The following is a 27,942-nucleotide window of genomic DNA, read 5'->3' as shown; positions in this document are numbered from 1 at the left end:
ACCCAAACTGTTTATGTTCATTTAGCACGATAGGAATATTTGGTACTAGTCCAAGGTTGAAATAGGATCTTTCAGTTGATATTAATGTCAGATATCATTAAATCTTCTTTTGCAGCAACAACCAAGATTTTCTTAAGGTTGTAGCCTGACAATATTTAATGTGAAAATATTAACCTAAATTTCTAGAGATTCTTGTATTATCTACAGAGATTCTTGTATTATCTACAGAGATTCTTGTATTATCTACAAGATATACACTCATTTCCCTCATCACAGTGAGTGCTCACTTGACTGTCCTTAATAATTCAGATAATTGGTGTTAAGTACTCAGTGTCAAAGACAACAGATGAAATACCTTGAAAAGACATAGAGTTTGTGCCAGCTGACTGCTGCTTGTGGTACTGGGATGGTGGGTTTGAGTGCTCCAGTTCCCATCCCGCAGGAAGAATCAAGACCTAAGGGATGGGCTTGGATATCTGAACTGCCAGGAGCCAAAAAAGGTGTTGGCGTTGAATGCTTTATCAGAGAAAAACAGCTGGTTTTACATGATGTAAATCTGTCAGTAGAGGTACCAAATTGTGGTTGATGAATGATTTTGTAAGTGTAGAAGTAATGCAAGGCTGCATAATGATAGAGACACATTTTTAAATGTAGCTTCATTTGTTCTGTATTTCAATGCAACTGTAGTGTAACTCAGCAGCATTATAGAGGAGATAGAATTTATTTTTTTGTTATTTAGTTATTTTGAGGCAAATTTTTTGTATTTTACAAATTTGAGAAGTTGTCGCTCAGTTTAGTGTTCTGTTCTCATCCGAGAAACATTCCCTACCATCTGCAGTCTGTTGTCTATTGTGCTGTGTGAGCCTGGCTCGAAATACAAAATATCATCTGGTCTGTATAGTGCTGTCTTTGACAACTCTTCCCAAATGTGACTGGTGGAGGCCAAGATATTCTCTGTTCAGGTGCAAGCAGGTCCATTAGAAACATGAATTCAGATAAATATTCCTAGGTCTTTCATGGATGTAAATGCATTTTATGAGACTGCAGTTTATAATGGGTATGTTAAGAGATGCTGCATCACAAAAATATTTTAAAATAAAGTCTTCTAATGTGCTTTGAGTTTCTAATTTTGTCTTCTTATCAGCTGAAACTGATTTTCACATTCAACTGAGAGTTATTTTGAAATTTAGATTTAAAAAGCTCTCACGCTTCTGCCCTGCTGATAAACTTCTTTTCTTTCCTTCCCTAACTTCAGTAAAGTAAAATGAGCCTGTGAAACCTGTTATATACCTTTTCCTACCTGTATTTTGGAACCTAATGAATCTGAAGAGCAGTGTTTAATTTTAACTCAGAAGTTTGAAAGCAGATTTCTTTTATTATGACTTGAATAATTTCAAACAGTCCTCTTTTCCTCCTCTGGTTCTTCTTAAATGTATTCATTTTATTTGGTGATAAAATTTCCCCTGTATGTTCTTAATGTTCTTGCAAATTTGAATATTGTTTTATGCTGAAATCAGTATTAGAACCAATTTTTGTTATATTTTGTAATAATGGTATTGAGACCTTAATGTTATATGAAACAAAATTTGGGAGTTCTAATTGTAAAACATAAAGATTGATAACTGCTCATCAGTTTTGTGTAAATCCTATATGATACTATACTCAAAAGTGTAATATTTTGTTGCCATGGTGATAAGCACGGTAGTTTTTTTACAGGATTTTTTGTAGCAGCTTATAATATTTGAAGTAGCTGCAAAGGGAAAAGTATCATCTACGATTTGAGTTCCATTGAGAACATAAGCCTTGAATGACAAAACTGTTTTTATAATAGAAGTCGCCTTTAGGGCTGGAGTTGTAGTAATGCATTATACCTAAACTTTACCTAAAACTTGGATTTAACGTTTAAATTAATTCAAAAAGGTTTAAAATGTATTTGTTTGATTGGGAGAAAAAAATTGCAAATTATTTACTTAAAAGATTTAATTACATGACGTATAGACTCTTGTTTGTCTTTAGGGAGTGTCTGTGTGGGTTTTTATAGGTGATTCATTTTTCTGTGTAGTCAGAGCAGATAATGCTGGGTGTAGCATGTAAGGGCTGTGTATATTTTTCCTATGTAATATTTCTTAGTAAAAATGTGTCAGAACATCTATTACTACAGCAACTGAACCACTGCTGTGGTAATACATCAGCAAACTTTTTGTGTTTGGTAAAGTAGCCTGTAATTGTGGGCTAGTAGTGAGCCTGAAAACAAGATAGTTGTGCCCTTTCTTCTTTTTTAAAAAAACCATTTCTTGCTGAACTCTAAAAATTGCACTGTGTTGGTGAACTGTTGGGAAACACAGCATGGAACCAAACTCTTTAATAGCTCAAGCAAACCACTTTCTCCAGTTTTCCTCCATTTGGAGTGTTTTGGACAGGGGGTGTATAAAATGGACTGGGAATAAAGACTTTAGTTCCTCTTCTAACTCTTCTGCTAGGTACTGGATAGCCTAGAGTTAGTGGTTCTTGCATGGCTTCATTGATGAGAGATCAGCTTGTTATTTTACAGAAAAAGTAGTTGTTGTGGTGTGATTTAATTTCTGATAGAATTGACAATAGACTCAAGGTATCAAGTGCTTTGACTACAGTACTTTCCTGAGACACAATATAGTTCACATACTGTAGGTGTCTGTCACGTATAAAATGTGCCTACACCGTTTACTGTTCACTGTTACATGGCATCTTCTAATGGTAATAAATCTGTTGCTAGATAATTGTTCTTGTCTCATTTACTAAAGATGATGCAGGGACTCAAGTGACTGCAGGTAGACTGTTGCACATTTGAGGTTTTTTAATTAACATAATGCATGTGTTGGTAGCACTAAAGAGCATTCAGAGGTAATATTAGAAGGACATGCAGAAGCAAGGAGAAGCAATCACATTTCTATGGAAATGAAGTAGTTAAATAGCCTGTAATTCTGTTTATATGTTTGCCTATGTAGTCCCATTAGCCAAGTCTTGATTTAGCAATAGTCAACAGCAAGATTCTAGGAAAGAGTAGAACTTGAACATGTAGGATATTTTACCAAAGTAAGGTATCATAGAAGATATATATACCCAAGAAACTTCCAGTTTCTGAGGATTTTGGATTTATTATCCATGAAACTCTGGTAACATGTACACTTTTAGCACATTATGCTTACTTAAGCTTTAACTACAGGTTAACTACAGCATGGAACAGAAGTGTTTCATTCTGTAAGCTTTTTTTTCTTTTTATCTGAGGTATTTTTCATCTTTTCAGGTGTTCTCGTGCATTTAGACTTGTTGGGTTTTTTTAAGGTAATAACTAAGTTTTCCAAAAGTTTACATTAACTAATCTGGGGTTTTTTTGAACTGATTTTTTTGGTAGGATTTGTCTCCTGTTAACAAAGTTCTTCAGTCTTCTTTGGGCAAAGTATTTGTTGGTTTGTAATATGACTAGGAAATACCTCTATATAAAAAGCATGCACTTCTGGATTTCTGAGTGACTGTATTTTCAAAATCTGTAATGCAATAAAGTCCTACTAATCCTACTGAACAGACAGGGAGCAGACAAGGGGTTTGCACCAAAGGAAGTTTCCAAGGGTTGCCTGAGGCTTGTAGTGGGATTCCCACAAATACTCCTGCCAATATTAGACCATTCTCAGACTTCTAAGCTGAAGTGCATGAGCATGTGTGTGCACCTTGAGGGGAGGGCAGTGGGCATGGAGCAGCTGTGGGTGGAAGCTCTTCAGAAGCTCCAAGCGTGGATGTTGACAAAGCTGGCTTAGCACTGACACTTACATCAAATGTACCCAGATGGGTTCTGCTAAACTAAGCAAGTGTTCGTGCTGTTATTCCGTGGCTTAAGTACCTTGGTCCTTGAATACAATCCCACTTCATTTGGGGTGACATTCTCTTGTACATCCTTGTTCGGAGGCTGAGTAGTTTCTATGCAGGTGAAACAACGACCAGTAGTCACTATGTTGTGGTCAGATTCTAGGTGCCTGTGGGGATGATTTCTCTCTGGTTTGTAGGTCTCACACAGGTCTGAAACAACCAGATAGTGTGGGACAGGGGCTGTCACAGACACCTGCCTCAGCTGGTGTTACTGTTTTATTTGGAGCCTGGTGCTTGACTCACACTCTCTCACAAGCTTAGAGTGCTGTAGTGCTTTCCTCAAGTATTTTAGAAACCCAGCACCGTCAGTGGACCTTGTTCCTGTGCTCTCTGTGTGTGAGCTGAGCTGCCATGCAAAGACCCAGTAACATTCTTACAGTCTCTTTAAAAATTAATACTAAACAAGACAAAGAAAAAACTTAAGAAGCAATCGCCAAAAATTGCATTTGCTAACTGGGTCAAAGCCTCCCCAAAGACAGACACAGACAGACAATCCACATGCATTACATCTTGACTGGTTCCAAGGTGAAACATAATTTGTATAAAAGGCTTTCTAGTCAAAACATGAGTCACAAATTAATCCCTAATGCGTGTTTGAAGTACAGACCTCCTGAATGATGAGCTCTGGGGAATGCTTGTCACTCTATCACTTTAGGTGGTTCATGTTTTCTTCATTTCTTTAACCTGTTTTTATTACTTCTTGAGATCTACCATTAGCTTTTGATTTCTTTAATTCTTGTGATACTTTATGAGGATAGGTACTGCTTGTTTCTTCTAGTGTTTCAGTAACCATGGCTAATGAATTGGTATCTGCAAGGCATGCTTAGAAAAATTGAACTGAGCCTTGCTGCTCGCCACTGCAGGTTTTGCTGTACTTTAGGGAAATCAGAACTTGAAATTTGCCCATGCTTTTGGTTTGTATCTGTCATGTCAGCCTACCTTAAATGCATTTTCTTTTCTTTTATAGCTTGTTTCCCAAGGATGTCACATCCAAAATGATACTGCGTCTTGTGCATTAGTCATTGGGACCAATGTCTTAAACTTTGCCTATTTGTTAGCGGGAAGTAGTGATCACCTCTGCATTTAGGCTGGTGGTTTGCTGCTTTCTGTGATAGCTTTATGCCATCAGGTAACATTTTCAGTAAAACAGTTTCCATTTAGTGTAGTGCACCATTTGTGAATTGAGTGATGTGGTGGTGCATCTCAGCAATATCCTACCCTGAGTAAATGTACTTTCCAAAAGATCAGTCTGGGCACTTTGCACATGCTGGGACGGTGTTGCTATAATGGAATGAAAAACTTGGGCTTATAGAAGACACTGCTGAAGTTACCCCAGTAATTCTGATAATCTCAGTAATCAGGTGTGAACAACCAGACTGAAAAAGAGAAGGAAGAAGGGAAGTGCTTTCTCACTTGTTAAAAGTGTAGTTTTAATGACACTGTTTTTCTTTTCTCTTCATAAGAGTAAGTTACTTAATGAATCTTTCTGTTCAAACCTTTTTTGGACTATCCATGTCCAGAAAGATTTATCAGTTCTGGGACAAGCAAGGCCATCGGATGCTCTTTTTTGGTATATCTGGAAGAGATGACCGAAATGTTAGTTCTGAGTACGTATTTGTATACATTTACAGATAAAATTTACTTTTCTTCAATTCTTGAAATTTAATATGCCCACTGAATGAAAGAAAAGTACTTTTAAAATACAGTAGATAGATTTTTTTCCTCCTTTGTATATAAAATATGAAGTGGGCTTCAAGAAGTAAATGAATTATTTGTATAGTTCATTCTGAAAAGTCTTGCATTTATTCACTTTACTTTTTTCTTTGGTGCCAGACTGCTGGTATCATGGTGGTGCTCTTCGAGAAAGCAAGAGCAAGCAAATAATAAAAAAAACATCTGTTCTACTGTTATTAACTGAAAAGCTGCAGTCATGCTGTAATTCGTTTTGGATTTTTGCTCTTTAGTATCTTCATGTCTTTGGGACTTGCCTTCCATCATATACCAAATGTGAACAGCCAGAATTCACTGTTTCAGTGACAGATTAATGGGTTTATTATCTTCTTAAATATTTCTTTCCATCCTTGTTAAATAACGCAAGATATTGGGTACACAGATGTTAGATCTATATCACAGTGCTTGAGATTGGAATAATTTATATTGTTTTTAGTACAAAGACTTTTCTTGTTCAAGTTATACAGTGCGTTTGTGGGGAATTTGCAGTCTATACAATCTTTCCAGTTGGTCCTTGTAGTGTAATGTCACAGGGAGTTAGTCATTGATAAACTGCGAGATTAAAAAGCAAATATTTGGCCTTTGGGAGGAGTAAGGTGTAAGTACAGTGTGGTGTTAAGAAAGGTGTCGAGACCTGGTTTATGTAATGAAATTGAGTATCAAATACTGAGTTGGGAGAGTGTTCTCCTACAGTAACATATTAGCAGAGCTTCATGGGCTGACGAGTCAGGATGCTTCAGTGTCCTTGTACAAAAGAAAGGACCTTGTACAAAAGAAAGGGCAGGCTAGCAGTCTGAAATGGCTACTTCAATGTTGATGTCTCTTTTCTAGACAGAACTATATGTTTTTGCTACCGTTACATCTAATCAGCCACTTTTGAGAGGTTCTCTCTACCTGAGGCCTGAGCAGAAACGTATCACATAGGTGACATTTGTGATCATTGTCTTTGTCCACTGAGAATAGAAAAGCCTCCTGTTTTAAATCAATGTCATTGCAATACCATCTATCAGACATGAATGGTGAAGTGAAATACTGCTCTTCTCAATCACAGAATTGAGTTGCTGTCCTTTACTGAGGAAGGTCACTTGTTTAAAATCTGAATTCTTTTATTGTAGCACAGTGGGATGACATTACTTTAATTTCTTCTACCTGTATGCTCACAGGTTTGTTTACAGAGTGAATTATCTGGAAGAATCAATGTAAAAAAATACTCAACCTTTCTTCTCACATAAATAGCATAATGTATCACATCTTTGGATGTTCTGACTTCATCTGTAAAATACTATTTCTCTTTAGCTGGTGGACGATTTGAGCACACGTGAGTGAGCCATATGGCAGAGGGTTGTTGGGTGGTTTTGAGGTAAACACTTGGCTTGGCAGCAGCATAGGATGGCACTTTCACTGCAGGCCATCTGTAGAAAGCACAGAGGAAAGAGCAGTCGCCTGACTCAGCTACAGAGCTTCCGGATGCCAGAGCCAGATCTACTCTCCTGTGTCCTTTTCCATTAAGGGCAACATGTGCTGATCTCCTTTGCTGGTATGTGTGTGGGATTATGCGTCTGGATCCATTCCTCTCCCACAAACTGCTGCCTTCTCAGCTTCTTTTGTAGAGGCTGTTGTTGGTTTTATGAATTTTAGGTGTTTCTTGCTGATAGAAATGTTGCTGGATCCCACATCTTTCATAAGTCTCCCATTGTCTGTTGTGGATGTTGACTTACAGCCTAGCCTCAGTATTTCTCATGGGAAACTTGTGTGCTTTTCCTTAATTATAAGTGATATTGGACCACTTCCATTTTCACATGCTGTTTTAAAGTTTAGAATGTAGTGTATTGTGTTCCTCCAAAATGAGGGGGAACACAATGGGAACACAATCACATGGGTTTCACTGTCACCTGGATCACCTTGTCAGCCACTTGCTGCCCCCAATACAGAGTGACCCAAGCTGCTGGTTGATGCTGCTGTTTCTGGTCTGGAAGTGAAAGAGCCAGCATTTCCTCTTTGAAGGTCTGCACTGCACCTGGAAGTGCCGACTGTAAATGCCCTGATGTACTTCAAGCCAAGGCGGGAGCATCAGTTGTATTTTTGTGGCTCAAAATTGTTTTCTTCAAAACTGCCTCTTGAGAAGTTTGGTGTTTTTTTTCTGTCAGTAAATTATAGCTAGACTCACAACCACAGGCTTCTGCTTTCTTTTGTCCCAGTTAAATCTTGCTCAGCTTCCTTAGAAGTGTTGTGGGATTTTTTTAATACTGCAAAGGATGGTTTGCAATATGAAAAAACTTAAAAGAATATAATCTTCAGTCAGTTGCTGTCATTTGAGGTCATAATTAGCTAAAGCCAGTACAGAATCCCATTTGCTGGGGTGTTTCTAAGCACCAGCTGAGAGGGAGGCATGAGGTGCACAGGAGCTGAGACTGCGTCAGGTGCTGTGAAATGTCCAGTGGTATCTGCAGGGTGCAGCTGGGAAAGGAGGAGGTGAGCTGGGATGCTGCAGGGGACTGCGAGGGTGGGATACCTGCCTTGAGACTTGTATTTAAATGATCAGAAGGTATATGCAAGTCAAACTGAAGAAAGCTAGTGTTGTCACTGAGAGGGAGAAAGTAAAATAATTTGAATTTGAAGTGAAGGCTTCTATCTGAAGCTATTAAATTTAAAATGCACTAAAGTAGTGGTCTTCCATGGAGCTGGGACTATGGAGACACACTGCAGTAACATTGATATGTTAATCTCTTCGGTGTTCACATTACTGTTGGCTTTGTAACAATAATGTATACATAAATGTGTTCCCAGTGGAAGAGATTTGTTTGGGTTTTTTCTCATTGAATGCATACTTTTAGTTTCCAATTACTTCCAACAGCAACATGGTAAACACTTCTTTGAACAGATTTTAAAAAGTAAAAGACAACTTATTCAGTCTTGCCATACCTCTTCTGAGGAATCTATCCTAAAATTAAAAACAAATTTTTTTCCTGGTTAGATGTTGGTTGTCCCTGACTATCCAGGATGAAAGAATATAAAGAACATAAACAGCTCTCAGAACTTGACTTTATTTTTCCCCTGTTGCTCCCTCAAGCCCTACATTTTCTATCACTATTTACTAAGCTTGTTTAAAAAGATGTACAGCCCTAGTACAGGGATTAGGACCTTACAGTTCTCTAGAGAAAAAAATTATTCTGCAGAAAAAAATTTGTCTTCTGTTTCTTGTCAAAAGCTGTCAACAATCATGGTGGAGGACCTGAGGTGACTCTGAGGTTTCAGGCTGAACTTACAAAACTACTAATAAGTAGGGAATTAAAGAGACCGGAAAAAGAATAAAACTCAGACCCCCAGGGAGCTGCTGCACAATTGAATACATCATGCTAACTTTACAAAATACTGAATTAATTTTGTCCCATATTTCTTCTAAATTAATTTTAATTAAAACATGATAGTTCATACAAGCAGATTATAATTGCTTTTTTCCTAGTGTGGCTTGTACAGAATCATTGCAACTGCTGTCAGTAAAGATTCATTGGCTGCATCTGCATTAGGATTTTGGCTCCAAACACCAGTGTAGCACTGCAGTGACTCTTATCTCCCGTCATCACCCCCGCATCCTGTTTGATCAGATCACAGAGTGTGTTAGTGCCCATGGTGTAACTTCCTTCAGGGGAAGGTAAACCAGAGGTCTCCTACAGGAATGCATTCAATGTTCTCAGACTGTTTTGGAGATGTGAAGGTTTAAATCAATGATAGAGTGTCAGGGCAGCTTCTACCAGCCTGTGGCAATGTTCTGCTTAGGGGACTGGGCTAAATCTAGTCAGACATAAAACCTACAAGTGACATGTCGTGTACATCCAGGGACCTCGGCTTCAAACGACTGACCTGGTGATCCCTGCCTACTGCACTGCCTTCCTTGCTGAGATGCACACAGTCATACTGCTTCCTAAACTTCTATTGCTCAGAGGAATTATCTACACAGATGAGCGATCCTCTGTGTTAAAATACATTGTGTAGTTTAGTGTACATGCATATTGTTAAACTAAAACATGTTTGGGCAGGGGGATTATGTGTATCCTCCCCTTACGCTAGTCCAAGTTAGCACTTCTCCAAGGATGGGAGGATTTCATGGTATTTTCTTTCATTAAGGAAACCACTTTCCTCTGTGGTGGAATTGATCTCCAAGTTACCATGCAATTGCCAGACTTTTCTTGTAGCTTACTTGTAGTTTAGTGTGTCAGATGCAGAGATCAAGTTAGATGGCTGCTGCATCTTAGCCTTACTCTGCGATTTTTACTATATTTAATCTTAAACATGTACCATTCCCTTTAGATGAATGTTAATTGATGAACAATGATTCCTGAACGCATTTGTAGGCTGGTAGTTATCTCTGGCAAAACACTTGCAGAAATCAGTTTGTGATTGTGGGCATATTTTTCTTTTTCCTTATCTCTCAGTGTTTCTATGAAAAATTATCATTGTCTAGCATGTGTTGCCCTAGTGCTGTCCACTATGGAAAACTTGCTCTGTTTGTCTGGTTCCCCAAAGTCAGCCTGACAGTGTGAACTCAGCAAAAGGGGTTTCATTTCTTTGTTGTAGACTTGATTTTATATCTGCCTTTTTTTCTGTGTGCTGTAGAAAGGCAAGTCATTCTTACGTCTACTTTGTGCCTTCTTCGATGCTTGTCTGCTTGTGTCTTCATCCTCTCTAGGTGCACAGTGCACACATGTGTATACAGCTGGAGAATGTACAAAGAAAGATGTGTTTAGGTGAAGAATGGGACTGAATTAGCTTCTCAGATTAGTGTCAGAGCCTGCATGATCAGCAGTAGTGATTTCTCTCAGTGACTACGTGGCGGCTCAGAGAAAGCCAGCAAATACAAGGTCTGTAAATGGAGATGTTTGGAAATCCACCCTAAAATGTAGGTGACCTAAACAGCTCAACTTTCTTCCAGCTTTGCACTCCCTCTGTTTTGGTTTACAACTTTCACCTGGACTTCCTGCCCAAGACATTTTCCTTTTAGCCTGCTTTCTACTCTGGCCTCCGATCGGTAGGTCTGGAGACACACTAATGCTGCTGATGCTTTTGAGAAAGCACGCAGGATCGCTCCCGAGGAGAAAAGGCAATGCAGAAAGAATCGTGCCTTGCTGAATATATCTCCTAAGGAGTCTTTCTGCTGTGCCTTTTGCAGCTGGACTTGCCTATCTCATATTGGCCTTTTTAGCCACCAACGCACTTGTAACAAACGTGGGTAGTGCCCTTCCCAAATCTTTGTTTGCGAAGCCCAGCCATGATGATGAGGTTGGTGACAGCTGGCAGAAGGCACAGTTGGGCAATGATGCTTTTACTGAGAAACAGGAAAATATTCTCCTGGTGTCCATAGAAAGACGCAGATGCTTCTTATATCTGACACTGAAAATTAAATTTCATCGTTTCCTGACCCAACCCAACGCCAACCAGACTGTTTTAACTCATTGATGGTATGAAGCAGTTTTGCCAATACCTTCAGGTTCATCAGTCTCTGCAGCCTGACCAATTCTAAATGAAGTAATTGCCCCCTCTCTTTTTTTGTTAAACAGGAGGTAGGACTTTATATTTTTTCTCTTGTCTTTAGTGCTTATCCTTCAAACATCTGTTTTTCATAACAAGTTGTTTTTCCTCTGGAAAGTAGGGCTGTGCATTAGAGAGGATGTGCATGTCTGGGTAAAATTCTCTCCCCTTTCTGTGCCACAGGCAATCTTTCTGACTGATCATGGGTGGGAAATTTGCAATTTGCCCTGAAACCAAAAAGGTTACCTGAAATTCTAGCTATGCTAGTGGTATGTTTTGCCCTCAAATCTAGGAAAACCAGGAGCTTCTGGGGAAACTGGAATGCTATTTGGTAGCCACTAGTTGCTAACCACATAGTTGCACTGGGATGTTGAACAGTGCTATGTGAAGTTTGTCTTGCATCATGTTTGACTTCAGATAGTGTCCTTTTAGACAGTGATTAACTTGATTAGAGTATAAAAACATCATAAAAATCTGCTTCACTGGAAGTCTGAGGAAATGTCTGAGAATTCCTATATCTTCTTGGAAAGTGGGTTTCAGGTCTCTAAATAATTGAATACAATCTTTATGATCTTCCTTTCTCTCTGCTAGATCTGTGAGGATGCAGAGAAGCAATGAAAAGGCCCTTGTCCTGCATGCTTCTATCTTGTAGTGCATATTTACTGTGGGGAAAGATATTAAGAGTTATCTTATGCTCTGCTGGATTTTCAACATTTTTAAAGAATTGCCTTTTAAAATATCTTTATAAGGAAACTGCTAATTAACATGGCATTTAGGCAATGCCATTCTATCTTCATTATGCTGAAAATGATGAGAAGGCTTTCCACTTCGACTGTTTGTCTTACAGATTTGCTTGCAGATTTATTACATAGTACATGAGAGACCTCAAACTGTCCAGTATGGAGTATTGATTATATTTTCCCTAAAACCAGCACCATGTGGGAAGATGCCTTTTGCCTGTTATAGTATTTTTTTTTTAAATTTCTTTTTATCTAGGAGCTTTTTTTCACCAGGTTAGTCACAGCTGGTGATATAGAACATCTGTGTGATGGGTTCAAAAATTTAAAAAAAAAAAAAAGATTTAATAAAAGCAAGGCCCACAGTATGTTCTTCTATTAATCAATGGCCAAAAAGTATTTCACCTGTCCAAACAATTGTACATAGATCCAGCTACTTACTGTAAGACACTAGCAAGAATTACTCTTGAGGAGCTCTCTGAAGTTTATGCAATGGCTATCTCTCTCTAATTCATGGAAACCAATAAGACTTCATGATGAAGATACATTAAAAACAGTCTGTGCATCTTGCTGGAGGAATTTGGTTGCTAACACTGACAGCATTATAGAATAAATCAAAAAAGAGGTTACTAATCTGATCATCCATAGGCTTTCTTCTTTGTGCAAATAGAAGTAAACTGCTTCCATGCTGGTTTTTTATTGATGCTAATGCTTATATCTGATGCAAAATTGTGAAGAAGCATAGTTTATTGTGAAGTACTTTCTTACATTTGAAACGTCAGGGCAACTGGATCATAAAAATTCATGTAGGCTGTATGAAGTCCTCCAGAAACTGGAAGATTTGAAAACTGTATGAACATCACCTTTTCATACTATTCAGTTCTTGTGAAGAAGTTCTCTCTTTTTGGGATCACTGACCAAGATATTATCATGCTCTCTGCATGTTTGTATTGCAAATTATCACTAGTTCAGCCAGCAATAATACTTAAGCAGCTGTTTGATTTGGAGTCACTGCTCCAGCAAGATATAATCTGCAGTAGCAAAACTTTGGCTCTTTGTTCCTGTCTTACAGACCATAGAGAAAAACCATACACCCACTGCATTGTGGATTTTTCACACTTTGCTGCGTCAGGCAAAGTCTGTCTCATTGCCATTTTGTCTTGCTAGTGGCCAGCACATGGTGCACCATAATTATGATTTTGGTTTTCCATCTGACATTTTATACAGTCCCTTTTCCTGTCTAATCTTGAAACAACCATGTTCTCTGTTCACCTTCATTGTACCCCTTCTAATTTTACAAAATTTTTGTTGTAATCATGACTCCTAATCTTTTTTTTTCCTCCAGCTTGAAGGATAGTGTACTTGATTTGTTACCTTCATCTGTAGCTAAAGCAGAAGCCTAGTATGCTAATGAAGGCAGAATCACACTAAACAGACTGTTAATATTAGTGTGTTGTTAATCCAGAAGTATGATATCATTGTATATGCATTTTAGTACCCAGGGGCCTATTAAAAAAAAGTATGAGTACTGGTGTATGTTGAAACCATTCCATTAATTTGTTCTTTTTCTCGATGTTTCTCCATTTGTACAATATTCCTCTTTTTGAGATGAGGGTGAGAAAGCAAAGGGGACCAGAACTCTGTACAGTGCTTAACAATCATAGAATGGTTTGGGTTGGAAGGAACCTTTAGAGATGGTAGAGTTCCAAACCTCCTGCTATAGGCAGGGACACCTTCTACTTGGCTAGGTTGTTCAAACCCCCGTCCAACCTGGTTTTGAACACTTCCAGGGATGGGTTATCCACAGCTTTCCTGGGCAACCTGTTCCAGTGCCTTACCACCCTGATAGTAAAGAATTTATTTCTTATATCCAAACTAATCCACCCTCTTTTAGTTTAAAACCATTAGCTCTTGTCCTTTCACTACAGACCCTGGTAAAATGTCTCTCCCCATGTATCTCATAAGCCCCTTTTATATATTGGAAGGATGAAATAATCTCTCCTTTATTGCTTTGTCATATTTCATACCAGTTAAGGAAGTTGTCAATTTAGTATTCTACACTTGCTGTTTTCAATATTGATTTGTATTCTTTGCAGAGGTTATAAATTCAGGATACTAGCTGCCAGTCGAGTGTGACTGACAGGTTCTTGATTAATGAAGCCTAGTACTGAAATTGCAAAAAGGGGTGGATCAGCTGTTGGTGGTATGGAGGTGGCTGAGTTTTACAGGACCTGTATGCAAGGTTGCTTTTCAGTCACTGTTGTTTACGATAACTGTGAAAATAGTACTAGTAATTCGTATTGAAAAGCCAATAAGATTTTAATAGACGTAGAATGAAGTGCATTATCATGCAGTGTTGTGATAGTCTGTTAATTCCAGATATTCAGGTTGATTTTTTTTTCATATGCTGTGAAGTACCAAACTTACTTTTTCATTAGTACTGGTTGTAATAACTAGTACCATCACAGATCTTAGAATGATGTACATTTCATGTAAGAATCTTGTGGATGACCTCTGAAAGCTGTCTAATTTAATTCCTAATCAAAGCAGAATAAATTAGAGCAGTTTGCTCAGGAACTTTTTCAGTGAAGTTTTGACCATGACCAGTTTGCAGATCTCTTTCTGTGTTTGACCACTTCCATGATACAAAATAAACAGACTTCATATCTGGCTCAAATTTTCTGCATTCCAACTTACCTATTGCCTTCTGTCCTGCCCTTGCACACCTCTGAGGAGCCCAGCCCTATTTTCTCCTTGCCCCTCCACCAGGTGTCTGTAGACAGCAGAGCCTTTTCCCTTTACCTTCTCTTTTAAAGTGGAACAATTCCAGTTGACTGATCATCTGCTTGTGTGTCATGTGCTCCAGACCCATCCACCGTGGTGGTTCTTCTCCAGACTCAGGCAGCACTGTGGTGTGCTGCTCCAGCTGCAGGGCTCACAACTGCTGTGTACAGAGGAAGAAACGCTTTCTTGACCTGCTGGCAATGCTCCTGCCCCTGCTCCCAGGATGTGTTTGGCCCTCTCTGCTGAAAAACATGCTGTTATTGAGTGGCAATGGTTGCCTTAGAGCCCTTTGTGTTTCTGATAGAAAATGGTTAATACTAAAATGTAGTAAATTAGCTAGTACTTTTAGATAAGGTATGATTTTAGGCTGCAGTTCAGGGAAATATTTAAGTGTGTGTCCATCATTCTGTCTTCAGTGGAACTCAGCCTGGTACTCAAGTTCAAATGCTTCACTTGAAAAAAAAAGTAAAATGTTGAAGCAGTTTCTTAAGACTTATTATTTTTAGCTATAAGACATTATTTTTAGGTTTGCTGTGCTGTCTGTCGACTATATATCCATTGATGGAGCTGTCCTGTTCTTAGGAAGCCAAAGTTAAAATAGTTTGACTTTAACCTGCAGTGACTTTTTGATTTTTCTCCTCTGTGGTAGTTTTGGGATCCAGCTAAGCTGTGCTAAAATGATATTGATTTCAAAGAAGGTTTTTATAACCTGTTTAGATGTGGACCTCATCTCTAATTTAACTTTTTTCCTTTTATTTTTAATGAAGCTCTTATGGTAATGGTATCCAAATTTTAAAAAGTGAGAGGAGTTTTTCAACCCCTTAGATAAATAGGGTTTTTTAAAACATTTTTAGAGAAATGGTCTAAGCTAAACGTTCTATGAATAAATTAAAAAAAAAAAAGAGTGAACATGCTACAGATTGTATTCATAAATTCCTGTGGTGACTTTCATTGACCTCCAGGCTCCTTTTTCAATTCTATTAAATTTTCCTTTTTTGCCCTTCCCTCCTTTGTCTCATTCTTTTGAAGGGCAAGAAATACAAATCTGTTTGTTCTGTTAAACTACTGGCTTGTGGCAGAAATGAAGATATTTCATTTGGAAACAAGGAATAGAGGGGGGAAAATAATATCACTAAACTAAGATTTTTTGCAGAAACAAATGGCAGAAAATGTAAGGCTTGAAGTGTGTTGTCCAGGAAATAAAATACAGTATCTATTTAATAATAGTAATTAATAATAACATTAATGCACTAACAGCTGGGAAGATCAGCTTGAGACTAAACTACTAACTTGGTTGGAGGAAACTCTGAGGTGCTCTTTTAATTGATGAATAATGGCAACAACAACAATACAAACACAACACACACACACAACATGGCACTCCTGAAAGTACCCTGACTACCGTTTTCTGTTTAGAATCTTTCCTCAACTTAAAATGAAAGAAAAAAAGCTTTCTAATTCCAGATTGCTAAATGCTCTGCACTTCACTACTTGATGGGAGCAGAGTGGGAAGCTCTTCAGGCTGTTACAACACTTGGCTTATTTTGGTTGTGCCTGCGTAATGCTAGCTACATAATCTTATCTTTCCTCCTCTACTTTCTCCAACCTTAAGTGAGGGTCACATAACTGTTTTCTATGTAAGGCAGTTCTGAAGCAGACTGTGAAAAGAAATGTTGATTTTCAGGCAGTAGGTATGCACAAGTCTGCTCTAAGGTACTTTTCCACACCTAGAAGGAAACCACAATATGATCCTTGCTTTTCTCTGTCCCTGCCCCAGTTTTCCTATCAATGAAGGAGGTAAATCTCCCTCTCACTCGTTCCCCCATTCCACTGATCTGCCAGTACCACACTGGAATCCCTCCTCCACCTGCCCAGGTTCTCGTTGGTCACTGTGGCCACTTCTCTCAACTCCCACTGGCATCATGTCATTGGCCACTCTTCTCTCTGTTATCTGTTTTGTCATGGTTTTTTTCAGTTTTAAAGGACTTCATTACAGTAGGTTCTGTTTTCTATAGAGAACTTATCACACAGAGCCAAAATGCACTCCGTTTTTTTTTTTTGCTTCCCTACTTGCCACTGCTTCTTGTCCTATTCAAAGGTGTTCTTAACTGCTGCTGCCTTTGTGCAAGTACTCAGTCATATAGATTTTCTGTCACCAGAGCTTTATATCAAAGAATGTGGTATCAAAGGAAAGATTTTTTTTTCCTTTTACAGATAAAAGAAAATGTCTTTGTTTTCAGAACTTCCGAGGACCAACTCAACTTGCTGTCAAAACAAAACAAAAAAATCTATATTAGTGTTTCTGTTCTCAATGTGTGGATTAAAAAGAGCATTTGGAGAGACCATTTATTTGCAATCGAGGTTTTCTGAGCAAACAAAAAACCCCTTTCAGTTCATCTAGGCATGGAAAATCTCCCTTCACTATTTAATTCTCTAAAATCAAAGTGGTTATGTCTAATTAGCTTTTATTTGCTTTTAAAGCAGCCTGTCTTGTTAGCATAGAATCATAGAATGGTTTGAGTTGAAAAGGACCTTAAAGATCATTTAGTTTGAACCCCCCTGCCATGGGCAGGGAATCTTCCTTTAGACCAGATTGCTCAAAGCCCCGTCCACCTGGCCTTGCACACTTCCAGGAATGGGAAATCCACAGCTTCTCTGGGCAACCTGTTCCAGTGTCTCACCATCCTCACAATGAATTAATATCTAATCTAAATTTCTCCCCTTTTAGTTTAAAACCATTCCTCTTTGTCCTATCACTATCTGCTCATGTAAAAAGTCCCTCTCCATCTTTTTTATAAGCCCCCTTTAGGTACTAAAAGGTTACAATAACCTCTCCCCAGTGCCATCTCTTCTCCAGGCTGAACAGCCCCAGGTCTCTCAGCCTTCATAGGAGAAGTGCTCCAGCCCTCTGAGCATCTTTGCACATCTGAACATCTCTGGACTCCACGTCTGTCTTGTGTTGGCAACCCCAGAGCTGGATGCAGCACTCCAGGTGGGATCTCACAAGGGCAAAGAGGGGCAGAATCACTTCCCTTGATCTGAAGGCCACACTGCTTTTGATGCAGCCCAGGATACAGGTGGTTTTCTGGGCTGTGAGCACACACTGTTGGCTCGTGTCCAGCTTTTCATCCAGGAGAACCCCCAAGTCCTTCTCAGCAGGGCTGCTCCCAATGAGTACTTCTTCCAGTCTGTACTCATAGCAGTGGATGGTTTTGGCTGTGGAAAGCTGAAAAATACTAAGACTCATGATTAGGCAAGCTGATGATCTTTTCTCCTTCTTGGCTGATAGGGAACCACGCTGTAAAGAAGAAAGTTGAAAAACCTCAAACAAGCTTTCTCAAAGGATTAGTGAACTATATGAGGGAGGAAGTTTCTTCTAATGCTGGGAGTGGTTCTTCCAACATTACTGGGAACAATATAAGACAGTGGGAAAGAACATGGTACTTAAGTAAAATTATTTTGCATCTTTTCAGCATAGTTAATGCAGTTTTGATCTTAAAGCTAGTTACCTTTTGATTTGTTAAATTTTACAGAAAGGAAAAATGAATGAAGTTGATACTTTCAGAAAATAATCATGTAATAGACAAGGAGAAGAAAAGGGTTTTTACTTTAGTATATCATTCATACATAGAAAATAATAGCTATATCTAGGTGCTTTAGAAGAGGAATCTTTGGTGAAGTAAGATTCTGCAGATGATGCAGAGAAAGCTGTCATTTTGTAAGGAAAGTTAAAACAGAAATGGTTCCCATGTTTGTCCTCTGTTACTGAGATTGCAAACCGAACTTTCTTTTCTTTGGTCCCTTATTTTTAACTGTAGATCAATTCCTTGAAGATTTATCTAGGTGGAAGAGAGGGTATTGACTGATGTTAGAACAAGAAAAGGTCCAGAAAACAAGTCTGAATCTTGAGTTTAATTGATGCTAAACTGATGAGTGACTGTCTTGTTGCTTGGCTAAGCCTGCTTTTTTGGAAACAACCCTCTACAGCAAGAGCACGAAATGCTGGCAGGATCCCTACATAGTTTTAGGCTGTTGCTACAAGCTGTTACCTAGATTAGCTGGCAAATAAATGTTTGAACCTGCAAATGACTTTGGCAGAGCCCAGTGTCTAACCATAGTTTCCTGGCTGTGAAATTTTGCTAGGTATTCTTCTAATAATTTGTGGGATGGGGAATCACAAGATTTCCAAGCACCAGATGTCTGCCTGCATTTGCTGTGGGATTTTATCCTACAATATTTTTATTCCCCTGGAAAAGAATGCAGTACATTTTCACACGGAGATGCTAAGATGTCATTAATACCCATTCTTCTGCTTTCATTATATAAACTCCTTTTAGAACTAGAGCTTTTGTTGTGTTGCCTTTGAAAATTATCTCTGTCTTTTAGTTGGCAGTAGATCGCACCCAAGCTCCTATGATTGCCATACACTTCATTTTATCGGCAGAGGAAAATCAAAGTGCCTTTGCCAGGAGATTCGAAATGTCCAAACCTAATTTGTGGGTTATGCCTAATAACAAGGATAACAGCTAAAATATAGGAAACTGGCATTAAATTGTAATATTTGGAAAGCATCACTCACTTTCAGAAGTAATGGTTTGACAAGAACAGCTTCTCCTCCCCTGTTTAGCTCAGTGTAATCTAATAAGGTTTTTTTTGGATGTGAAGCTAAACTTCCAAATCCTATATTTTGCCTTTTGCTTATAAGGATGAATGTCTAGTTTGGTAGACAGTTTGGATCAAGCTATGGAATATCCACTTGGATCACAGCAATCCACTTCAAGTATCACCACTTCAAGCAATGTCACCTTCTACAGCAGCAGTATGCTTGTTTTTCCATTACTCTTTATCTCATGCTGCCATTTTGGACTCTCATTAGAGCAAGCTGTAGCGTGTTTTGAACTTTTGTAAAAATTATGTGTTAAAGAAATTTACTTCAGATAAAGGAGTTATCTGAAACCACAGCACAAAAAATCCAACCAAATCTAGTCTCATTGAATTAATCATGGCATTAGGAGGTCTCATCCTTCTGACTTAATTTTTATTCATAGATTAGAAGAAGGAAAACAAACATCTTGGTGCTTTTTCAAGTTAAATGAAGTGGTTCCGATGCAGGAATGTGTCTAAATCTAGCTGGAAAAAAACCAACAGCAATTAAGACAGAAGTATCACAAACCAGAAAAATCGGACTTTTTGGAGACAAATATCTATTTTTTCCTTTGTAAAAATTGCCAGATATTTAATTTTTTTCCTGTGATTTATGTTTAAATCGTCTGTGTCCTCTAGTTCTATGAGCAGCTAAGTTGCTCCATTTTTTAAAGACAATGATTTTATTGTTTTGTGCCATTTTAATGTATTGTCATAACTAATGGCATATTTAAGGGTTATCAGAAACTACTGAAGTACAGTTTTGGTTTTCAGAAGACTGATTTTCAGAAGAAAAATTTATTTAATTCTGAAAACTTGGTTTGTTTTTCATTTTTTACTTTAGACCCATTCTCTGTAGTTAAAACCCATGTTCTGCCTAGAGGTGTTTATTTTTAAGAAGATTGTAACATATGAACTCAACAATATGGATGGAAGGATTAATGACAGGAAAATGCAAATACAATATAGTTAATTTCAGAGATAGATAATTTTAATAAGAAGTTTCACACTCATTTTCTGTTTTAAAAACCACTCACCTCACAGTCAGAGTCCTTTGGGCTTTTTCATTGAGTTGGTAATGCTCCTTTAATATAGAGATTAGCAGTTTCTTTTATTTCTTTCATTCCATTTATTGGTTTGTAAACCTGAAGGCTGTGAATTTTATGAAAGAAAATCCTTTAATTTTGTGTATGCCTATTTATATGTGGCAGTTGCCATGGTACAGATTTGGAGTGAATCTTTTTAAACGCTGACTTGAGTGAGTATGATAATTTTTATCATCATTTTTGTGATACAATTAATCAGAAGTCTGAAAAATTCCAAGTGCTTATTGAACTTAGCTGACTGAATGTTCTAAATGTTTAAAGTGTGAAATTCTAAGGTAAAGGTCCAAACTTTAGTGCATGTGCTCTATTGCAAAATTTCTGCAGGGCCCCACTTCAAGCGCACAAACTGATTTGTGCAATGGAGTTTTGTTGAGACTTCATGACTCCCTCTGAGTTGCAAACCATTGTCTGAGAACAGCTGCTTTAATTTCTAGCTATTCATTTTAGTGTCTCCTTTCCAATTGTTTTGTACAATGAGTCATTGTGAACAGAATTTTATATAACTTCCATAAAATAGATGAGCGGATCAGGACATCAGTTGCATCAGTTCCTTAGGACATTTCTGCCTACTCTCCTGACAACCCCTGCTGTAGAGTTCCAGCTTATTCAATGAGCATGACCATTGATGATGGACTGTAAGATGTAGGTTGGCTGAAAGGTCCCTTGAGGATAAAGATAGATTTTGAACTCAGTTAAGGCCCTTACAGGAAGTTTATGAAGAACAGAAGATCTCAACAGCCTGGATTTAGAATAGATGCTGCAGAATCAGTTGCCAGATAAGGTTTTTAAGCCCAAAGCCTCCATGCTCAGGTGTGATGCCAAATATGAGAGCCTGAGAGCTGTCACTGGTGAATTAAAGTTCATAGGTACATTTGTTAGTAAATCTTTTTTCTTTGTGAAGCTTGGAGTTGAGGAGAAATCCCAGAGTATGTCTGATCTCTGGACTGCTCCTAGCTAGCAGTGAGTACCAGCTTTGTGGTTTTTCCACCGAGGAAATGCCACTTTGACTATGGAACCCTTTGATGTAGTTGTCGGCCCAGTGATGTCATGTGTCTTGCTTGAGAATATCTTATGAGATCTGTAGATTGACTCTATTTATCTGTCACCAGATTTATCTGTCACTTGATTTTACTTGAAGACATTTTGAGGTAATGGTGTGGCTAAATGGCAGGACATGTGGGACTGTGTACTGTCCAAATATTAATGTTACTTGTAAACCAACTAGAAAATACATAAGACTGTATTCTGCTATTAATATTAAGGAAGCAAAGTTAAATGATGATACAATTGAGATATGAATTATAAATACCATCATTTTAAATGAAAATAAATCTTTCTTAGGCAGGTCTGATTATCTTTCTTAGGCAGGTCTGATTATCTTTCAATGAAGAAAGTATTATCTAAACCCCTTGCTTGAGTCCCACTCTTGAAACTGTTCAAAGCTTGTCAGCTTTCTGAAGCTGGAACTCTGCATGTAGATTCTTCACTAACAAACCCATGTAGGGTTTTTTACAGAACCAATACTTTTAATATTTTCTGTAGTTTTAGGAAAGACTTTGAAAATGTAAAATCGTAGATCCTTTTCCACCTCCCTTTTTTTTTGGATGGCAGCAATTTTGGCCTATTCATATTGTGATTAGATATTCTGAGTGGGTATGCCAGATGTGATAAGATGTGTAAGACATAAAATATTTCATCAGGTGAAAAAGCACTACTCTGTGCAGAAAGAAATTAATGTAAATACTAGAGTTGGGGATTTTAAATTTTTTCCTATTCTTTCATAGCTTTCTGTACTACTTTTTTTCTCCCCTAGGATACTTTGAAAGTTTTAAATAGAGAATAAAACTTTGTTAGCCAGAAATTTGGGGTTTTTTTCTTCATTAAGAAACTGTTTTCTGCATTTTGAATGCAGCCTCATACCATTGCTACCAAAGGTATGGAAAAAATGTAATTTCTGCTCCCTCTGCAGGCCTCTAGAGCTGTGGAGAATAGATCTATCCTATACTTTCAAATACCCACACTTGCAACTGGTTTGTGGAAATTGGGTCTTTGAGGGACTAGGGAGAACACTTCATCTCCAAAATCCAGATCTTAGCAGTGAGTAATGGCATTTCTGAAACAACCTCTCAATAACAGTGGAAGCTTTCAGAAAGGAAACAACAGAGATAGCTCTTGAGTACATTCAGTTGCAGCAGATGTGCCATCTGTTAGTATGATATAGGAGAGCTGTACATTTGACATCAGTAGCAGACACTGTGTACAAAAATTGTTTCATTTTTTTGCTTGGCCTTCCTGAAAATTGTCTTTGTAGTACAGTGCAGAAAAGCAGAACTGAAATGACTGAATCGTTCAAAAATAATTGAAATAATTCAAGGTGCAAAGCCTGCTGTGCCTGGCAACATTGTCTTGATAGCGATCACTTAAGAACTATTATGTATTCTTTTGTTGTTGTCTTGTTTTTTTTTAAGCTGGACCTGTGATCTGCAGAATGCTAACATACCCTCCAACTCGAAGAGCCTTAATTGTGGGTTGTGGTCTGCAGATGTTTCAACAACTGTCAGGGATTAACACCGTCATGTATGTATTTCCTACTTGCTTCTCTTTATAAAAAATTAGAATTAGTCAATTAGACCAGTAGCAGTTGCAGATGATCTTCTGGACAAAATCTGAAATGTGAAAAATTGAGCATGAGAGATGGAATTCTGGTTGGAAATCCAGATGTTGACATATTTGACATCGCAGAAAATTGGTACAAGAGGTTGTTGGTATAAGGGCAAACATTTATGCAGACACAAGAATGCAAACTACTCTGGGAGATGCATTTTTCTGCGTTATGGTTTGTGGTCAAAGCTGTGTTTGTCTAGACAGGAAAGTACATTTATGGTTTGAATTTGTGTGCAAATAGAGCAAAAGAGGGTGAGGGTTACACTGGCTGTGTTAATGAGATGGAACATTCCTGTGAAGTGCTATAGGAGGTAAGATGCTGAGGGAAGAACCATTTCCTGTTATTACATGGTTCTGTTATGTGTATGAAGACTCAGTAAATGTGGAAGTGAAGGATGATGCACTGGGTTTTCTGGTAAGCTGTCAGCTCACAAGAGTAGTAGCTCTTGACAAACATGCAATGCACAAGACCTTGTTTAAGATGAAATTACTGTTGGGCTGCCCTACAAGAGTAACCATAGTGAATATGTTTGCCATTTTGTTTTAAGAGGAAGTGTAAAATACGTTCCTGTAACGTCTTATGGAAAGAACTGTGCCTAAGGGAGCATGCTTCTTAGGAAATTGTCAAAAGGAACAGCTAACAGGATAAGGCTTTTACTGGTGTCAAGTGCTACCATATTAAATGTTAAACATCTGCCATCTGTCATAAGGGAGAGAAAGAAAACCCCCAAATTCAGTATTATTGAACTGCAAAGGAGGAAAATCTCTAACAGGTAAAGAGACTTCAAAAAGTAGAGATTGTAACCAAATGTAGGAAACACTTGGATGTGAAACTGGTAAGTTATGTGTGAAAACCAGAAGACAGGCACAGAAAGAACTTTGAGAAATTTTTCAGTCACATCACAAACAAGAGACCTCTAGTAGTCTCCAGGCCCAGTAGGAATCAAGATATTGTGAGAACACTAGCAGAAGATAAATATTTAGCACCAAATCTCACAAAGATTCTTTTTGCATTTGTGTTAATTATATAGGATATATGGAGCTGTTTTCACTGGAGGTTACTTAAGATGTCTCAGGTGGTCTGTTTCAAACTCAAGTATTGGGGAAGAATTTTGAGATCCAGCTGATTAAAATGAAAAATAACAGGTCTGGAGTAATCTGAATACATAATCACTGAATTTGGAAATGTAGCTTAATTTACATGAAGCTACAGCCTAGAAAGTTTTATTTCAGTCTTTATCAAAATTAAGTAACACTTCATAGTCAAATGGGAAGATATACATTTAGAAATATGAAGATGAACATGTACACGTAGAATAAAAAGTAACAAAAAAGAGCCAACATGATTGTTGTAGAGAGATTGTAGCTTAGTTGGATGTGAGTTCATGGTCATGTTAGGACTGTATATCCCATATGAATTAACCATCCTAGTCCATCACAAATTCTGGCAAAGTTTCTTTCTTGAAGAAATCAGATAGTCACAACAGTAGGGGAGAAGTCCTCTCTAGTTGATAATTATTTAAGATAGGAAAAAAAAGAATGAGAATAGAAGATGAGTTATCACAAGCCAAGAGTAGACTCCTACAGGGATCTATATGAAGATCTTTGCTGCTTTAATAAGTCTGTGAAAGGAGCTAAACAACAAAATATCAGCTTGTGCTCATACACCATTCACGATATTAAGATCCTTCAAATCTGTGAACAGTTGTGGGAAGAATGGCAAGTGCATTAACTATACAATATTATACAATAATGCTTGCAGGAGGGAACTGGCTAACTAACATGCATGGCAGTCTAAATTGTTACTATTCAAAAAAGAGGGCTTGAAGTTGCATTATCGTTCTATGCAAACATCCTGACGACATCCATGACCGATTGGAAATGGTACCAACAGTTGCAGATGTCCTTTCTTTTATTAAGGATAAACCAGGTTATGTGTGGAGAAAGAGATCCCTGTACAGGTTGATTAGGACTCTGCAGCTTTGAAAAGAAATTAGGTCAGAAGAAATGCAAGAGGTATATGAAGCTGCTGATGTTATGGAGAGGATGGGGAGATCATGATTATTCATCATTTCTGGTGACACGTTTTTGATGACTCCTAGCTCTTACCCAGCAGTAGGTTTAAAATAAGTGATTTTTCATGGAACACATAATTACATATTGGAACTCATTGCCACAGGATGTTACAGATGCCAAATGTAGAAGTAAGTTTAGAAGTTAATTAGGGAAACTTACATAATAAACATTATTAAAATGTTATGAAATACGATATGCATACAACCTCTAGCCAAGGACAGTCATTCTCACAATTTGGTTCTTGCCACTCTAGGATGCCTTATTAGGCTAGAACAAAAAATAGACAGTTCACAAGGTTTATGACACTGGTAGGTTGACTTTGTTTATTTTAAACTTAGTATATTTTAAAATCTCAAACTCCTTTCTATGTAGGAGGCTTTACAAATAATTTGAAATGGACCAAATTTGCTTGTGGATATGTAGGAGGACAGAATTACAACTATAAAACGTAGTTGAACCTTAGCTTTAAAATAATAAAATGCCTATAGTAAACACATGAAGGCACTGTTGTTAAAGGGCTGGATTGTAAGCTATTTGCAATATCCAGTGTTTTTTAATAATTCAGTTTAACTAAATTTTTCATTATCGGGTGTGCAAGAAAAACATTCTCCCATGAAAGCACATTTTTCAAATACAAGTAAGCAGCTGTCTATTGATAGTTTACTTACATAGAAATTGGTGATTACCTTCTAATGCTCTGATTAAATGGTACCTTAAGGAACTGTCAGATTGCATTAAACCTCTAAGCACTATTTTCTTCTTCATAGTGTTTAGTTATGTCATTCTGGGATTGCTGTTTTCTTGCAGCAGGAAAGCAGGCACTGGTTATGGTTGGAGGATCTGGGGTTTTGTGGACTTTACTTCAGGGCTTTTGCAAACGTGTTTACTAAAAACAGTAATGAAAAAGTTTTAATGGTTGGTGTTCACTGTACCTTTGGTGCTGCTATAAATTCTTGTTTACTGGTATCCCTTTCTGTAGGCCACAGAAGAGTAGGCTGATGACCCCAACTTGCTGTTGCCTGGCTTTCCCTGGCAGAGAATTCAGCCTCTGGTTGCCCCCTTTCTCCTTGTGTATTTCCATAGCACTCTGCTATACCATGACCACTTAATGTGGCAGCATCCATGATGGGCCCTGACTTATTCTAATAGTCTGGCTTGAGACTTTTCACTATTTCTGATATAAAAGAATTTGTTAAATCTTGTATTTTACTGTAAGAAAGTGAGGCCATTGGGGTGAGTTTGTATGTGTCTGAAAAACTCATTTAAACCCCCATAATCAAATCATAAAGAGAAATGAAAATATAAAGAAGAACACAATTGTAGAATGATTTAATACTTCCTCAGTTTGTATATGCTTTACTGAGTAACTTAAATTTTAGGAAAGAAAAGCTCGAATCAAAAAGTATGGGTGTTAGAGAATTTTGCAGGAGTCTAAAAATAGTCACTGAGTGTGCCCAGTAGTAAAAGAGATCCTAAAAAGCAAATAAAATATCTACAAGAAACACATGGAGACAACAACAAAAATCTAGAGCTTCCATGGTTGTGTTGAGAAATCTGGTATAAATTTTCTGCTTAAAAATTGGATATCAGTAGTGAAACCAATGAGAGCGATGAAATCCATCTGTAGTTGGATTTCTTTTGAGGATAGGGAGAGGAAAACCAGAATTGCTGTAAGAATTGTTGAGGACTGTGCTCAGTCCTTCTCATTGTGCAATAAACTGATCTAGTTTTTGCACAGAAATAGTTTCGTATCATATTTGAATCAGCCATGTACGTGCATAACATCCAGCCGTGGGGAACCAGGAACTCTCATCACGAACAGGATGTTACTGAATTGGTGAGAACGGTATGTGGAACAACCTCTGCATTGAGGAGGTGGATCTAAAAGAGAAGCAAAATGTAAAAATAGGCTAAGGAGATTGTGACTCTCACAGGAACAAATTCTAGCATGATAAATTTAGTCAGTAGAAGAATAAAGCTCAATGACCTATTGCTTTGATTCCTTTTTTTCCCCCCTAAGAACAAGGATTCACTGCTCTTTGATAAAGTGCCTGATGTAGAAAAAATGCTTTGTTTTTGTTATGGCTCTTGCCAGCTTAACTGACCTGTAAAAGATAAAGTCACACAATTTTAGACAAGCATCTCTCACGCTGGTGTGAGCAGGTCTGAAATGGTTTAACTTTTAAGTTTCTTATCATTCCAGTATTTTCTCATCTTGAAAATGGAAGCTCACAGTTTCAAGCTTGGAGTCCCAAATCTGGCTGCCAGGAGACTGGGAAAGGCCCTGTGAAGGAGATTATATTCCAGAGGAGCAGTTACTACAGATTAGCTTCATAATAGTAATATATCCCAGAATTTTGTTAGAACAGTGGTGTTCAGATATTTTCAAGTGCACAGTCACCCATAGTCAAAACTTGGGGGAAGACGACCATCTTAAGGTAAAACTTGAAACTAATTTTTCCCATCAGTTTCTTATTTAAGAAAAAAAAATATAAGAAGGAAGTAATTCTGATTTTGGGTGTGGGAGGAGGAGGGGGTTTGAAGGATTTAACTATTTCAGATTGTTTGGTGAAAACCATCATTAGAGTACCTGTATGTTTTATCTATATGCTCATATTCCTGCAGGACTATGACTTCTGAAAACATTTCTGGTACTGCACAACCTCATTGCAGTAAAAAACCCCAAAAATGGAGAAGAAAACTTTTGGAAAAAATCCCAAGTTGTCTTGAATACTAGTCAGTAATATAGCCATAACTGGAGGGAATTCAGTATT

The 27,942-nt window shown here is 37.8% G+C and overlaps 1 protein-coding gene across 1 annotated transcript in view; it reads left to right on the top strand.

Annotated features, from left to right (window-relative positions):
• The window catches only part of SLC2A13 (solute carrier family 2 member 13), a 123,301-nt gene that overhangs the window by 20,513 nt on the left and 74,846 nt on the right, over positions 1–27,942 (top strand). The window contains exon 3 of the mRNA XM_018068030.2: positions 22,897–23,005. Coding sequence (XP_017923519.1) covers positions 22,897–23,005 — 109 coding nt within the window. The remainder of the gene's footprint in view (positions 1–22,896; positions 23,006–27,942) is intronic.

This window comes from Manacus vitellinus, unplaced genomic scaffold (assembly GCF_001715985.3).
Source record: "Manacus vitellinus isolate BGI_N305 unplaced genomic scaffold, ASM171598v3 scaffold_13_pilon, whole genome shotgun sequence".
NCBI lineage: Eukaryota > Metazoa > Chordata > Aves > Passeriformes > Pipridae > Manacus > Manacus vitellinus.
Note: the sequence above shows the minus strand (reverse complement) of the source record. Positions and strands in the feature narration are given on the sequence as shown.